Source organism: Pogoniulus pusillus, chromosome 24 (genome assembly GCF_015220805.1).
Source record: "Pogoniulus pusillus isolate bPogPus1 chromosome 24, bPogPus1.pri, whole genome shotgun sequence".
Classification (NCBI taxonomy): domain Eukaryota; kingdom Metazoa; phylum Chordata; class Aves; order Piciformes; family Lybiidae; genus Pogoniulus; species Pogoniulus pusillus.
Genome location: NC_087287.1, coordinates 5023022 through 5037898, shown reverse-complemented (window position 1 = coordinate 5037898; position 14877 = coordinate 5023022). Strand labels below are relative to the sequence as shown.

General features: G+C 48.0%; 1 protein-coding gene across 5 annotated transcripts in view; it reads left to right on the top strand.

The window, feature by feature from the left end:
- The window catches only part of CHID1 (chitinase domain containing 1), a 127168-nt gene that overhangs the window by 55190 nt on the left and 57101 nt on the right, over nt 1-14877 (top strand). For all 5 annotated transcript variants that reach the window (XM_064163128.1, XM_064163130.1, XM_064163131.1 and 2 more), the window contains 2 exons: nt 8998-9099; nt 10832-10987. In XM_064163128.1, the coding sequence (XP_064019198.1) occupies nt 8998-9099; nt 10832-10987 (258 nt within the window). The remainder of the gene's footprint in view (nt 1-8997; nt 9100-10831; nt 10988-14877) is intronic.

The following is a 14877-nucleotide window of genomic DNA, read 5'->3' as shown; positions in this document are numbered from 1 at the left end:
ATGAGAGTGGTGAGAGCCTGGAATGGGTTGCCCAGGGAGGTGGTTGAGGCCCGATACCTGGAAGTGTTTAAGGCCAGGCTGGATGGGGCTGTGGCCAGGCTGATCTAGGATAGGGTGTCCCTGCCCATGGCAAGGGGGTTGGAAGTAGATGATCCTTGTGCTCCCTTCCAACCCTGACTCATTCTGTGATTTACAGCCCCTTGGTGGTACCAAAGTACTTGTGTGAGGTCGCTGCTCCCAGCTCTTCTGTCTTGTGGCTCTGTAGAACTCAGTTTTCTTGCTTGACAAACTGGCCAGGTTTAGCTGCTGGTTTTTAAATGCCTATCCTAAACCAACCTGAGATTTGTTAAAGTGCCCCAAGGTGAAGCACACCTTGAGTACTGGGTTCAGTTTTGGTCCCCTTGCCACGAAGAGGGACACTGAGGGACTGGAGCAGGTCCAGAGAAGGGCAGCAAAGCTTGGAAAGGGTATAGAGAGCAGAGCTGGAGAGGAGCAGCTGAGGGAATGGAGTCTGTTTGATCTGGAGAAGAGGAGGTTGAGGAGGGACCTCATTGCTCTCTGCAGCTCCCTAAAAGGAGGTTAGGAGTGAGGTGGAGTTGGTCTTTTCTTCCTAGTATCAGGTCACAGAATGAGAGGAAATGGCCTCAGATTGTGCCAGGGAAGAGTTAGGTTGGAGATGAGGAAAAATTTCTTTGCTGCAAAAGTGGTCAGGGATTGGAACAGGCTACCCAGGGAGGTGTTGGAGGCCCCATGCCTGGAGGTGTTCAGAAAATGTGTGGCCATAGCACTTTGGGATGTGGTTCAGTGGCCATGGTGGGTTTGCAACCAAGGCAGTTCTATGATTCTGTAATGGTTCCTGGCATGAAGAAAACATGGTCAGTAATGCTGATAAAGTGTCAGCTTTATGTTTGTAGAATGCTCTTGGTGCACAGATTTTGTTTTGTTTTCAGTTGCATTTCAGATTCTGTGGAGAGCTGGCAGGTAGCCCTTACGCTTTTTGGTGTCACCTCAGTTTTAGTGTTCCTGTCATGAAGTCAGTGTAGCAGATCCTTGTCCTGTCCCTGGGCACCACTGACAAGAGTCTGGCCCCAGCCTCTTGCCCCCCACCCTTTAGCTCTTGCTGAGCATTGCTCAGCTTCCCTCTGGGGCTCTCAGCTCCAGGGCCCTCAGCCTTTACTCCTCACAGAGCTGCTCCAGGGCCCTCAGCAGCTTTGCAGACTCTGCTGGACTCTCTCCAGTAGTACTCTGCCCAGACTTCAGTGCAGCTAACTGTGAGGCACTATGAAAACCAATAATACCTGATGGTGATGAGAAATGGGAGAAGGGGAGATTTACAAACAGTTGCCTTACCAATTATACACAGGGGGAAAAAAATGAAGTCATTGCTGAGAAGGTGACTGCTGGAATAGATAGACACAGGAAAGAGAAAATCAATCAGCTTTCCATTATGAAGGACTATTTGGAGAGGTGATGATACAGAAAGCTTGGTGAGGGATCCAACCGAGAATGCAGTTCTACCTTGCAGGGAACAGCAGTCAGTTACAAGACCTTATTTTTATTTTTTTTCCCTTCCTTTCTTATCTTATTTCATTTTGAGAGTAATCATAGTGAGAGAAGAAGTAATTGAGAATGCAGATTCATTTGGCAGGGAATGGAAGTGCCTCGCATGGCTGGAAGGTTTTTTCCCCTCTCTTTCAGTATGAAAGACTATGGAGTCAAAACCTGATAGAAATGCTTATCAGGAGGGCACTATTGGGGGTTCTGATCCCTGTGCCTCTGTGCTCTTTGGAGTCTCACTTTGGACCTACAGGAAGGCTGGGGAGGGACTGTTCAGAAGGGCCTGTGGGGATAGGATGAGGGACAATAGAATAGAACAGAATAGAATAGAATAGAATCAACCAGGTTCAAAGAGACCTCCCAGATCATCCAAGCAGTGACAATGCCTCTCTACTGTGCTCTGGTGAGACCTCATCTGGGGTACTGTGTCCAGCTCTGCCCCCAAACACAACAGAGACATGGACTTGCTGCAGAGGGTCCAGAGGAGGGCCACAAAGATGATCAAAGGGCTGGAGAATCATAAAATGGTTTAGGTTGGAAGGGACCTCAAAGCTCAGCCAGCTCCAACCCCTCTGTCATAGGCAGAGACACCTCCCACTAGAACAGGTCGCTCAAGACCTCATCCAGCCTGGCCTTGAACACCTTCAGGGAGGGAGCAGCCACTGCCTCCCTGGGCAACCTGTGCCAGTGTCTCACCACCCTCACTGCAAAGAACCCTTTCCTGACATCTAGTTTGAATCTCCCCTTTTCCAGCTTAAACCCATTCCTCCTTGTCCTGTCATTACAAGACCTTGTCAATAGTCCCTCCCCAGTCCTCCTGTAGCCCCCTTCAGATACTGGAAGGCCACTATAAGGTTTCCTTGAGGCCTTCTCTTCTCCAGGCTGCAGAGCCCCAACTCTTGTAGCTTGTCTGGACCTCTCTTATAGGGACAGGCTGAGAGCTGGGGCATTTCAGCCTGAATAAGAGAAAGCCTTTGAGCTACATTTCAGTATCTGAAAGAGACTACAGGCAGGCTGGGGAGAGCCTGTTCAGAAGGGCCTGTGGGGATAGGCCAAGGGGCAAATGTTTGTTTTGTGACTGGAGCAAGGCAGAGTTAGGCTGGACATCAGGAGGAAGTTGTGCACAATGAAAGTGGTGAAATACTGGAATAGGCTGCCTAGGGGTGTGGTTCAGGTCCCATCCCTGCAGACATTCAAGGTCGAACTTGATGTGGCCCTGAGCAGCCTGCTCTGGCTGGAGGTGCCCCTGCTGCCTGCAGAGGGGTTGGACAAGATGACCTTCGAGGGTCTCTTCCAACCTGATGCAGTCTGTGGACAACAAACAGTCTGGGCTCTGAAACTCCCTGTGCTTGTTGCAGACATGAGAGGAGTCCCTGAGCAAGCAGCTCCAGTGCAGGCATGTCCCATCATGGCACGGGGAATGTCTTGTACCCTGGGGGGGTCTTCTGAGCTGGGGAGGTGCAATGATGCACAAGAGTGGATGCTTACAACAACAAAGACCTACAGGAGAAGGTGACTTCCAAAAGCCTGAGGTGCCCTTGCAGAGCCACTTCATCACTCTGTAGACTGAAGAAGAGAGGCCTGTCCCACCAGAAGGGACAGTGGAGCTGTGTAAGGCTGGAAGACCTGGGGAACTACAGTTTCGGAGCTAACTGCTGCACAGTGATAGAATCACAAAGAACACGAGGGGAGATGAGGCCTTGAGTAACCTGGGAAGTGTCCCTCACCATGGCAGGGGCTTGGAACTACATCATCTTCAAGATCCCTTCTAACTAAAGCCATTCTATGACTCTGACTCTAGTGCAGGATATCATGGAATCCAAATGATGTTTGCTGAAGATCCTGGTTCAGAAAGCCACAAATGGAAATATCATAGGTGGTGTCTGGCTCTTGAAGCAGCAATAAAGAGGATTTAGCATGAGCTGGCAGAAAAGGGATACCCTTCTCCATGTGAATTTGCTGCTCACATCCCAGTTGTGTCACGTTTCAGTGCATGTTTCAGTGTATTTTTAGACCATCAGGAGCAGGTTTTATCTACACAGCAGTTTTCTCTTGTCTTCAGTGTTCAGCTCCCCTCTTTAATGAAAGTAGACTTGGGGTTGTTCAGCATGGAGAAGAGAAGGCTCTGAGACCTTATTATGGCTTTCCAGTATCTGAAGGGGGCTACAAGAAAGCTGGGGAGGGATTTTTTAGGGTGTCAGGTAGTGGTAGGACTGGGAGGAATAGGTCCAAGCTAAAGGAGGGCAGATTGAGATTAGACATTAGGAAGAAGTTCTTCACCATGAGGGTGGTGAGTCAGTGGAATGGGTTGCCCATGGAAGTGGTTGAAGCTTCCTCCCTGGATGTTTTTAAGGCCAGGCTGGATGATCTCTGGGCAACCTGATCTAAAGTGAGGTGTCCCTGCCCATGGCTGGATGACCTTTATGGTCCCTTCCAACCATGACAATTCTGTGATTCTGTGTGTGTGACTCCAGAGGAAATGTAATTTCTGAACTCCAAGCTAAAGCAAATGAAGCAGTTCAGCTGTCAGGGTTCATTCCCTGCAGAGTTCTCAGATACATTAAATCATTTGCTTTTCCTATTACTCACACTCACACACCTGACTCATGCTCCTTCATGTTGATGTTGGCAGTGAGCAGATAAAATCAGCAAGGTTTCACTCACCTGACATTTACTAAGGAGCTCTCTTTAGTGTGTGTATTGGGCAGTGCTGATAAACCTTAATGGGGACATTTCTGCCACTTCAAGGCCTAGAGGAATGACAGCCTTTGGGCTTGGATTTGGGAACGTCTGTTCTCACAAACTGATGGAGTGGATTAGGTCAAAAAGGACCTTAAAGATCATCCAGTGCCAACCCTCTGCTATGGGCAGGATCACCTCCCACAAGCACAGGTTGCCTAAGGCTTCATCCAGCCTGGCCTTGAACACCTCCAGGGAGGAGGCATCCACGGCCTCCCTGGACAACCTGTGCCAGTCTCTCCCCACCCTCACTGCCAAGAATTTCTTCCTAATCTCCAGTCTCAAACTCCCCTCCTGAAGCTTCAATGCATGACTTCTTATCCTGTCACTCCCAGCCCTTATCCAAAGTCCCTCCCCAGCTCTCCTGTACCTTCAGGTACTGGAAGGCTGCTCTAAGGTCTCCCTGGAGCCTTCTCTTCAACAAGCTGAACCCAGCTCTCCTAGCCTGTCCCCATAGGTGAGGTTCTCCAGGCCTCTGATCATCTTTGTGGCTTTCCTCTCATGGACTGTGCATGTTCTCTGCGAAGTCTTTTGACTTTCTTTGTGTTGATTTTCTCAGTATGTGGTCAGAACATAGCTCCCCTTGAGCTAAGTTCTCAGTTAAATATCAGAATGGCTGGAAGACCTCAAATGAGAAGCATTCCAGATGTTGAGAACTATTCAGTTTTTATGCTTGAGTGCAAATTTTCTTGACTTGAAACAACTCTCAGGGCATGCATTGAATCACAGAATGTCAGGGGCTGGAAGGGACCTCCAAAGCTCCTCCAGGCCACCTCCCCTGCAGAGCAGGAGCACCTAGAGCAGATCACACAGGAACACAGCCAGGCAGGTTTTGAATATCTCCAGAAAAGGAGACTCCATGGCCCTCCTGGGCAGCCTGTGCCAGTGCTCTGTCACCCTCACAGGGGAAAAAATTACTCCTCATGTTTCCATGGAACTGAGGCATACCTCAGCTTCCACCCAGTGCCCCTTGTGCATCACTGAGCAGAGCCTGGCTCCAGCCTCCTGGCACTCACCTTTACATCTTTATAAGCATGAATGAGGTCACCTCTCAGGCTCCTCCTCTCCAAGCCCCAAGCCCCAACTGCCTCAGGCTCTCCTCATATCAGAGACGTTCCATTCCCTTCCTTATCTTCGTGGCTCTGTACTGGACTCTTTCAAGCAGTTCTATCTCCCTCTTGAACTGAACACAGTAATGATCCTGGTTTTGCTTCAGTGGGCAGTTCAGAGCAGAACTGACTGGTGGTGCTGGTGGAGCTGGTGAGTGGTGCCTGCTTTCTGGGAGAAGGGATGATGGTGAAACACTCTCCATGAACAGACAAAGCCTATTCCTTGCTGCTGGGTTGCTTCTGAGTTAGAAGTCTGTGACCTCGCTCTTTGGACAGCCATCCTTTGTAGCTAAAGTACTTCAGTTACAGACTTGCTTTAGAGAGAAATAGGGCAATAACCACATTAAGCTCCTTCTTTTGTGTGTGTGAGTGTTCATTGTCATTTCCCCCCCCACATTTCTCGACAGTAGATATGACAAATGGCTGTAGAGGGCAAGTTGCACACACGGATTTCATTAAGTCCTACCCAGCTTAATCTATAAAGCAATCCAACATGCCCTAATATCTAATACACATTATAATTACTTTTCATGCTTTCCCCTTCATGAGCAATCACAATCAATTTGCTTGAAAATGTGTTTTGCTGGAGCTTGAGTTGTGGAATTACTTTGCCTACAGACATCCAAGTTGCTGTGACATTGTTTGGAAGATGTCTTTCATTTTCTTTACTCTTGTAGAACAACCAAGGTTTGCAGCTGCAGTAAATGAAAAGTAGATAACCATCCAAAGAACCCCAAGGCTCGATGTTGGGGACAGTTCTCTCTCAAAGACAATGACATAGACAGTAGGATCGAGGGCACCATCAGTGAGCTTGCAGTTGACACCAAACTGTGCGGTGATGTCGACACACCAGAGGGATGGGAGGTCATCCAGGGGGACCTGGACAAGCTGGAGAGGTGGGCCCAGATGAACCTCATGCAGAAGGCAAAGGATGGGATTTCCTCTCAAGATGACAAGTGTGTCACTGGTTCTGAAGTCTTGAGCCCTCCAGAACACTTCTGTGCTTCACATAACCTGCAGCTGCATAACCCAGAGAGTGTTTGGTCAGGTTCACTGACCTGGCTTGCAAACAGCACTTGTGCTTTACTCCTTACACCATGGCAGGCACCTAACAGTGATTCAACCTGTCCCACACTATATCCTGCACGTTGTTAGCCTCTTTGCTGATGTGATGGAACAGAAAGTGCCCTTGTAAAGCAATAAATGAACACTGTCATGCTCCAGTGATCCACCCAGCACATGGTGTTGGATGCAGAATTTGCACACTGGTCCAAGAGTGAGAAGGGTCAACATGAGGCAGTTCTCAGTTTATTGCTTGCATCTGTTAGTGAGCATCTTTCTGGGTTTTACATTTATGATGGCACATGAGTGGCTTTAATGTATACCTCATCTAGGCAAGGCTTTCCTGCTCATTTCTAGTTCAAGTAGCAGTTTGTAATACCACTGCAAGGTCAGGATTCTGCAGTCTCTTCCCTCTGCTCTCCAGAGGATTCTTGTCTGGTTGTCTAAGTGGGGGTCTTGAATGGCAAAGTCCCACCACAGTTGAGAGCTGTTAATCCACCTTTTCCATTTGAATGTTTCCCTATCAACCCTACTCTCCCAGGCTACTTAGAACCCTATGCTACTTCTCTACCTGTCTGTTTCAACATACCACGATTCAGAGTTGTTCACTATGGTTCAGAGTGGCTGAGAGCAGCCAGGCAGAGAGGGAGCTGGAGGTGCTGGTAGAGAGGAGCTGAAGATGAGCCAGCAGTGTGCCCAGGTGGCCAGGAGAGCCAATGGCATCCTTGCCTGGATCAGGAACTGTGTGGCCAGTAGGATAAAGGAGGTTCTTCTGCCCCTGTACTCAGCACTGGTCAGGCCACACCTTGAGTGCTGTGTCCAGTTCTGAGCTCCTCAATTCCAGAGAGATGTTGAGGTACTGGAAAGTGTCCAGAGAAGGGCAGCAAGGCTGGGGAGGGCCTGGAGCAGAGCCCTGTGAGGAGAGGCTGAGGGAGCTGGGGGTGTGCAGCCTGCAGCAGAGGAGGCTCAGGGCAGAGCTCATTGCTGTCTGCAGCTCCTTGAAGGGAGGCTGTAGCCAGGTGGGGTTGGGCTCTGCTGCCAGGCAGCCAGCAGCAGAAGAAGGGGACACAGTCTGAAGCTGTGCCAGGGCAGGTCTAGGCTGGCTGTTAGGAGGAAGTTGTTGTCAGAGAGAGTGATTGGCATTGGAATGGGCTGCCCAGGGAGGTGGTGGAGTTGCTGTGCCTGGAGGTGTTGAAGCCAAGCCTGGCTGGGGCACTTAGTGCCATGGTCTGGTTGACTGGGCAGGGCTGGGTGCTAGGTTGGACTGGACTCTTCCAACCTGTTTGATTCTATGATTCTGTGATTCTAAGAGAAGACTCCAAGGAGACCTTAGAGCTGCCTTCCAATACCTGAAAGGATCCTGCAGGAAGGCTGCAGAGGAACTTTACCTGAGAGTGTCTAGAGACAGGCCAAGAGGGAATGGTTTGAAGCAGGGGAAGAGCAGGATTAGGCTGGAGCTTAGAATGAAGTTTTTCAGTACAAGAGTGGTGAAACACTGGAATGGGTTGCCCAAGGAGGTTGTGGCTGCCTCCTCCTTGTAGGTATTCAAGACCAGTTTGGATGAGGCCTTGATCAAGCAAGTCTAGTTGAGAGGTTTTTCTGCCTGTGGTGGGGAGGTTGGAGCAGAAGATCTCTGGGGTCCCTCCCAACATAGGGCATTCTTTGGTTCTGGGCTTCAGAGCCTGCTGGCTGATTTTCCTGGCAGCAACTTCTCCTTTTGAGTTCCATCCCATCTTTGCAGCATGGTGAAGGCAGCCTCATGTTCCCCACTGTGCTCTGTGCTGCCAGTTTGACCTTAGGAATTCTCTTTGAAACAGGTTCAGTGAAACCAATTTCAGGCATCTCATGGGCATTTATTGTATCCGAATGGAATGGCTGAAGGAAATCAGGAGCCTGAGTCCAAAGCTGTCAAAAATCCACTCACTCAGCCATGAAAAAAGAGTAGATGTTAACCCAGAGGTAGATTTGTAAACCAAGAATAAGCAAAAGCAGGGGAAGTCAAAATTGTGTTCCTGTTTCCCTACAAAGATAGGCAGAAGGCATAACGAGGCTTGAGTCCACAGACGGTCATGGAATGGATTTCTTTTCTTCCTCCACAGGAAGGAATTGATTGATTTCTTTTTGTCTAAAGAAAAGAGGTTTGTGTAATCTTTGTTTCCTAAAAGTAGGCAGCTCTATTGGCCTGCTGCTTCCTAGGACTGTTTTGGAAAGGAGTAAAAAGAAACTGAAGTGCTTCTCGCCAGTGAGAGAAAATTTCCTCAGCACCATGCAAGCTGAAATGATTTGGAATTGTGAGATTAATGAAGTAATTACCTTTGGTTTCTGTCTTTTCTATCAACACTGCAACCATCCACTTATTTAAGTGTGGCCCAGATAACTTAGTTTTGTAAGTATCAAAGGCAGTTTCACAGGCCAAGCAATTAAAGGTTTTGAAACTAGATGATGCTCAGAGGGCTGGTTGATTCTATGATTCTATGAATTATTGCAGTAAGTGACCTCTCTTTGGCTTTGCTTTGCTTTGTTTTAACAGGACTAACCGGCCAGGAATGTTCACTAAGAAGGATTTTGATCAGTTGGCCTCAGCAATAGACAGCTTCAGTCTCATGACTTACGACTATTCAACACCACAAGGGTAAGATTCCATCTAACACTGGAACAAGGCTGCTGAAGGAACTGGTTTCCAGTTCAGTCCTTAGTAAATCTGCAGTTTGAATGCATTCTTTTTGCTGAGTGGGTGGTGTGTTCTAACTCTGTCAGTTACTAAAGCTTTGGATTAGTGACAGGGCATTGTTTAACTGCAGTCAATGGCTGGCACCCACATACTGGGAAAGGTTTTTGAACCCAAGCTATAGAAAAATGTTATCCTTTTGCTAGTTCTCTGACTCTTAATTCTCTTCCAGGCCAGGCAGGCTCTTTTGTTGGTAGTTACTTAGCACAGGTCTGCAGCACAGAACTACTTTGGATGGATAAGACCTCTAAGATCATGGCCTTGAGCGACCTGTTCTAGTGGGAGGTGTCCCTGCCTATGGCGGGGGGTTGGAATTAGATGATCTTTGAGGTACCTTCCAACTTAAACCGTTCTATGATTCTACAATCATCAAGTCCAGTGGTCAAATAATAGAGGGTGTCCAGCAGAGGTCCTGTGAGGAGCAGCTGAGGGAACTGTTTGGTACAGAGAAAAGGTGGGTGTTTGTCTGTTCCCAGAAGTAGCAACTCCACCTGTGGAGGTTTAGTTTGGATATTAGGAACAGTTTCTTCCCCAAAAGGGTTATCAAGACCTGGAACAGGCTGCCCAGGGCAGTGGTGGAGTCACCATCCCCAGAGGGCTTTAAAAGCCATCTGCATGTGGTGCTGAGGGACATGGTTCAGCAGCAGACTTGGTAGTGTGGGGTTCATGGTTGTATTTGATGATAAAGGTCCTTTGCTGCTTAAAAGATTCTATAATCCAGTACATGTCATTGTTGAAGAAATGAGCTTTAAGACCCAGTTGACAACTCATTTGCTCCGTCCTGTTTCAGCAGACTGCCTTTTGGAAGCACTGCTGTTGTGGACAGGCTTGAGCAGGGTTTTCTGGTTTTCCACTTGTCCCTCTCTTGTCCTGGTACAGCTGCTCTTGCTGTACTTCCTGCTTATCTAACCAGCTCAGGGAACTGATCTGAAAAATCACACAAAACCCCACTCTTATACATGGTTTGGGCCCCATGCCTGGAGATATTCAAGGTGAGGCTGAACAGGGCTCAGGGCAACCTGATCTAGCTGAGGATAAGCTGTCTGCAGAGGTGGTTGGACTGGGTGAGCTTTGGAGATCCCTTCCAACCCAAACCATTCTATGGTTCTAATGGTTCTGTGATTCTATGATTCTATGGCTCTGTGGTTCTATGATTATGTGGTTCTGTGATTTATAGTTCTGTGATCCTATTATTCTATGGTTCTATGGTTCTGTGATTCTGTTGTTCTATGGCTCTGTGATTCTGTGGTTCTATGATTATTTGATTCTGTGGTTCTGTGATTCTATGGTTCTGTGGTTCTCTGATTCTATTGTTCTGTGGCTCTATGATTCTGTGATTCTATGGTTCTGTGGTTCTGTGATTCTGTGGTTCTATGGTTTTATGATTCTGTGATTTTATGGTTCTATGAGTCTGTGGTTCTGTAGTTCTGTGATTCTATGTTTTGCACATCAGAACTTCAATGCAGTGAAGAGTGAGCATTTAACCTTCCCAGGATTGGAGGTTAACCTTCCCTCCTTTTTGTGTGCCATAGTTTGCTCTTCACAAGTGCACTTGCCAGCAGGAGAAAGCCTAAGATGGGTGTGTGCTTTTTTCTGACAAACTAATTGGTTTGGGTTTTCTTCTCTGACTTGACAGACCTGGTCCAAATTCCCCTCTTCCCTGGGTACGAGCCTGTGTTCAGGTACTGGATCCTGATTCAAAATGGAGGAGTAAAATCCTTCTAGGGCTGAATTTCTATGGCATGGACTTTTCTGCCTTGGAAGCCTCTGGAGAGCCTATCCTTGGGAACAGGTAGGACTTCTTTGGTTATTAAGTACTTAAGTAAGATTTACTCTTCCCAAACTCAGCCCTTCACAAGTATTCTTTAGAAATATGGCTGTGGTGCTCACATGGAAATGGTCACAGTGACAGATAAATCTGCACATGAAATGGAAGCTCAGCAGTTGAGAGTAAGACCTGTAAGTTCTGTTCCCTGTCCTGGTGTGCAGATAGATGGCACAGTTATCCTGCCAGAGCTCCCATGGAAAACTGATTTGTGTGCTTTTTCCTCTCTCTCTGCTCATCCCTGCAGTTTGCCATGGTTTGTGTTCAAGTGCTCTGCACTATTCTCTCATGTTCTGTACACCATTTTCGGGGGTTCACGCAGTTGACCTCAAGATTGTTTCTCTCTGCTGCTAAAGCTGTTAGCTGTTGCTTTTAAATTTGATATTGGTTTCACACACACCAAGTGTCTGTCGGGGAGAAGAAGCTGCAATAAGCTCACCTGGAGAAAAAGAAAGTAATCTATAATAAGATAAAGGGAAGTATTCCAAAGCAAGCCTGAGATTTTATATTGATTCTCAGAGGAAAACAATTGTTTTAGTTTTGGGTAATAACCACCTATAATAACAGTGAGCTTTGTAGAAACACAGTCTGAGTAGAGAACATCAAACCAAGGGAGGGAAAAAAAAAGAGACAAGAGAAGCAGTGTGAATTTGGCAGGAAAATCAGGCTTGTTCAGAAGCTTGTTATTGATTCATAAAATAGACCCAAGTGAAAACAGAGCTGAATCGCCAGAGGTGGCTGCTCCCCTTCAGAGGTTGCTAAGTTCCTACCTCAGGGTTCTCCATGAGGGTAATAGATGAGTTGTTAGGCATTGAAACACTAGCAGAGGTGGGTTGAAGAAGGGAAGGGCTTGATTTTTTGCTGTCCATGCCTTCAGTTGCACAAACTCTTTGTCATCATTACACTTGCCTCTGCTGTCATCCTGTGTCGCCTCAGCTGCTTGCAGGGGCACAGTGCTGCAGACAGTTTCCTCCCGGTGCTGAATGGTCTCTGAATCTGGCTGTGAATAACAGAAAAGGACCTGGTGAGGGAAATGACCACATGGTGAGGGAAATAGAGGCATTGTCTACAGTGCAGGGTGCCCACTGAGCAGATCAGAATGGCTTCTGGAACGTTAGTTGTAGTGAGTTAGGCAGGGAAAAAACAATCAACAATCAAAGCTTTGTTCATTTCCAAGCCTCATTTTACATGCTCAGCACAATTAGTGTAGCTTCACTTTAGTAGCTAAGAGTTCCTTTTGCAGCTAGGAGTGGGGCACTGTCTGGCCACAAGAAAAAGGAGCTTGCTTTTTAATTCATGATAAAAATATCCCAGCCAACAGTCATGAGTGATTCATTTCTGCCTGCTGGTACCTCGGGCAGAGGTGCACAGTATGGGAGCATCTGTTTCATACAGAGAGTGATCCTGTTAACATAGAATGGCTTTGGTTGGAAGGGACCTCAAAGGGCTCAAAGCCTCATCCAATCTGCCCTTGAACATCTGCAAGGAGGAGGTGTCCACAGCTTCCCTGGGCAGCCTGTTCCAGTGTCTCACCACCCTCAGACTGAAGAACTTCTTCCTCAGCTCCAGTTTAACCCTGCTCTCCACCTGCTTCAATCCATTCCCCCTTGTCCTGTTGCTAGACACCCTCATGAAAAGTGTTTCTGCAGCATTCCTGTAGGATCCCTTCAGGTACTGGAAGGCAGCTCTGAGATCCCCCCAGAGTCTGACACTGCATGGAATGTCACATGGAGATGTGTCTGTGCTTGTGTACTTCAGGCTTGAAGGAAATGAAACCAATATTTTTGTGCAGCACAATCTAATTTCTCCTTGGGTGTTGTTGCAGCAGCAGGAGCTACAGCTCACGTTTGCAGTAACAATGTGTTTGGCTTATAGCTCGGTCACAACAACTCCTTGTTCACACGAGAAGTCAGTTTTAGACATCCGAGCACATTCTGAAGCCTTAATCAACCAAGTACCATCGAGATTTGGCTGTAGGGAAGGTTCATGCCTGTGACTGTTTTGTTCTGACCTAATTGGTGTCAAATGCTAAGCCTGAAGTGAAGGTGGTGTGCCTGTGATTCCCCAAATCGCCTCTAGTGCTCCTGGCAATGTTTTCTGCCCTCTGGCTGTCAGGAGTCAGGTGTCTGAAGTGCTAAGATGCAGTCATTAAAACTTACCACTCTGTTAAATCCTGTCAGAATGGAACCGGCTGCTGCTGCTCACTTGCTGCTCTAATGATCAGTTTGTTCCAGCAGGTCCTCTATTGACACCTCAACCTGACAGGATTTCTTCTTCACCTCAGAAGCCTATGTCCTGGGTAAATAATTCTTCACTGTATCCTGAAGCTGCAGCAATTGTTCAGCGTTGCCACAAAGTCTTTACCTTCTGAGTCCCTTCTGAGACCTGTAGCACGTTAGCAAGCTACTCAGTCTCACCAGCTTCCTTCTGCCCAAGTACAAGTCCAGGCTGGGTGGGGAGTGGCTGAGAGCAGCCTGCAGGAGAAGGCCTTTGGGGTGTCAGTTGGTGCCAAAGTGCCCAGGAGCCAGCACTGGTGGCTGGCAGCCCAGAGCCAGCTGTGTGCTGGCTGCAGCCAGAGCAGGGAGAGCAGCAGCACAGGGAGGGGATTCTGCCCCTCCAATCTGCTCTGCTCTGCTCTGCTCTGCTCAGACCTCACCTGCAGCACTGCCTCCAGTTCTGAGGATCCCAGCACAAGAAGGACCTGGAGCTGCTGGAGAGGGTCCATAAGAGGCCACCAAGATGGTGCTCGGAGGGCTGGAGAAGTTTGGCTGTGAGGACAGGCAGGGAGAGTTGGGCCTGTTCAGCCTGGATAAGAGAAAGCTCCAGGGAGACTTTAGAACAACCTTCCAGTACCTGAAGGGGCTCCAGGAGAGCTGAGGAGGGACTTTTGTTAAGGGTTTATAGTAACAGGACGAGGGACAATGGCCTTTAGCTGGGACAGGGGAGATTGAGAGTGGAGATGAGGAAGAAATTCTTTAGAGTGGGGGTGGGGAGATGCTGGCACAGGTTGCCTAGGGAGGTTGTGGATGCTCTTTGCCTGAAGGTATTTAAGGCCAGGCTGGATGAGGCCTTGAGCAACCCCTGCTGGTGGGAGGTGTCCCTGCTTATGGGGGTTGGAATTGGATTATCCTTAAGGTCCCTTCCAACCCTATTCTATGATTCCAATGTACTTCCTTCACCTTTAGCTCTTCAGAATCTGCCTTAATCACTGAGACGTTAGATTTCACTTTCACTAATGCCCAGTGTTTTGGTTTGCCCTCTCCTGGGAGGTTAGGCAGCAGTGCAGTGGTGCTTGCCCATCTCCTATCTTCAACCCTTATGGCCAGGAGTGTGTTTAAGGCCTGGAGGTGTTTAACACCAGGCTGGATGAGGCTTTGGCCAACCTGGTCTAGGGTAGGGTGTCCCTGCCCATGGCAGGGGGGTTGGAACTAGATGATCCTTGTGGTCCCTTCCAACCCTGACTGATTCTGACTCTATGGAGCAAAAGGGGAGAGATAACTTTGTTGATCACTGTGAATTCACAACAGTGTAAATCAGAGGCAGTCATGTGGAGCTGAGGCTTGGTGAATCAGCCCTGGTTAATGAGAACATCCCTTCTAAGCCTTATGTGCCAAAGACATTTTGTCCTTTCTTTGTGCCTTGTGCAGTGCTGAAGGGGGGAATATACAGCTCTGAAGTTCCACCTGACTGTATGCAACTTCTGAATGGATTCTGCATCCCAGCTTCTTTTGTTCCAAGGATAGCTGCTGCAAATAGATGGTGTGAAGCACTTCATTGTTGGGAGACAATGCTCTGTGTGCTCACCTTTTGTGAAGAGGAATCCAAATAGGGATTTTTATGTTTATTTTTAAACCCTT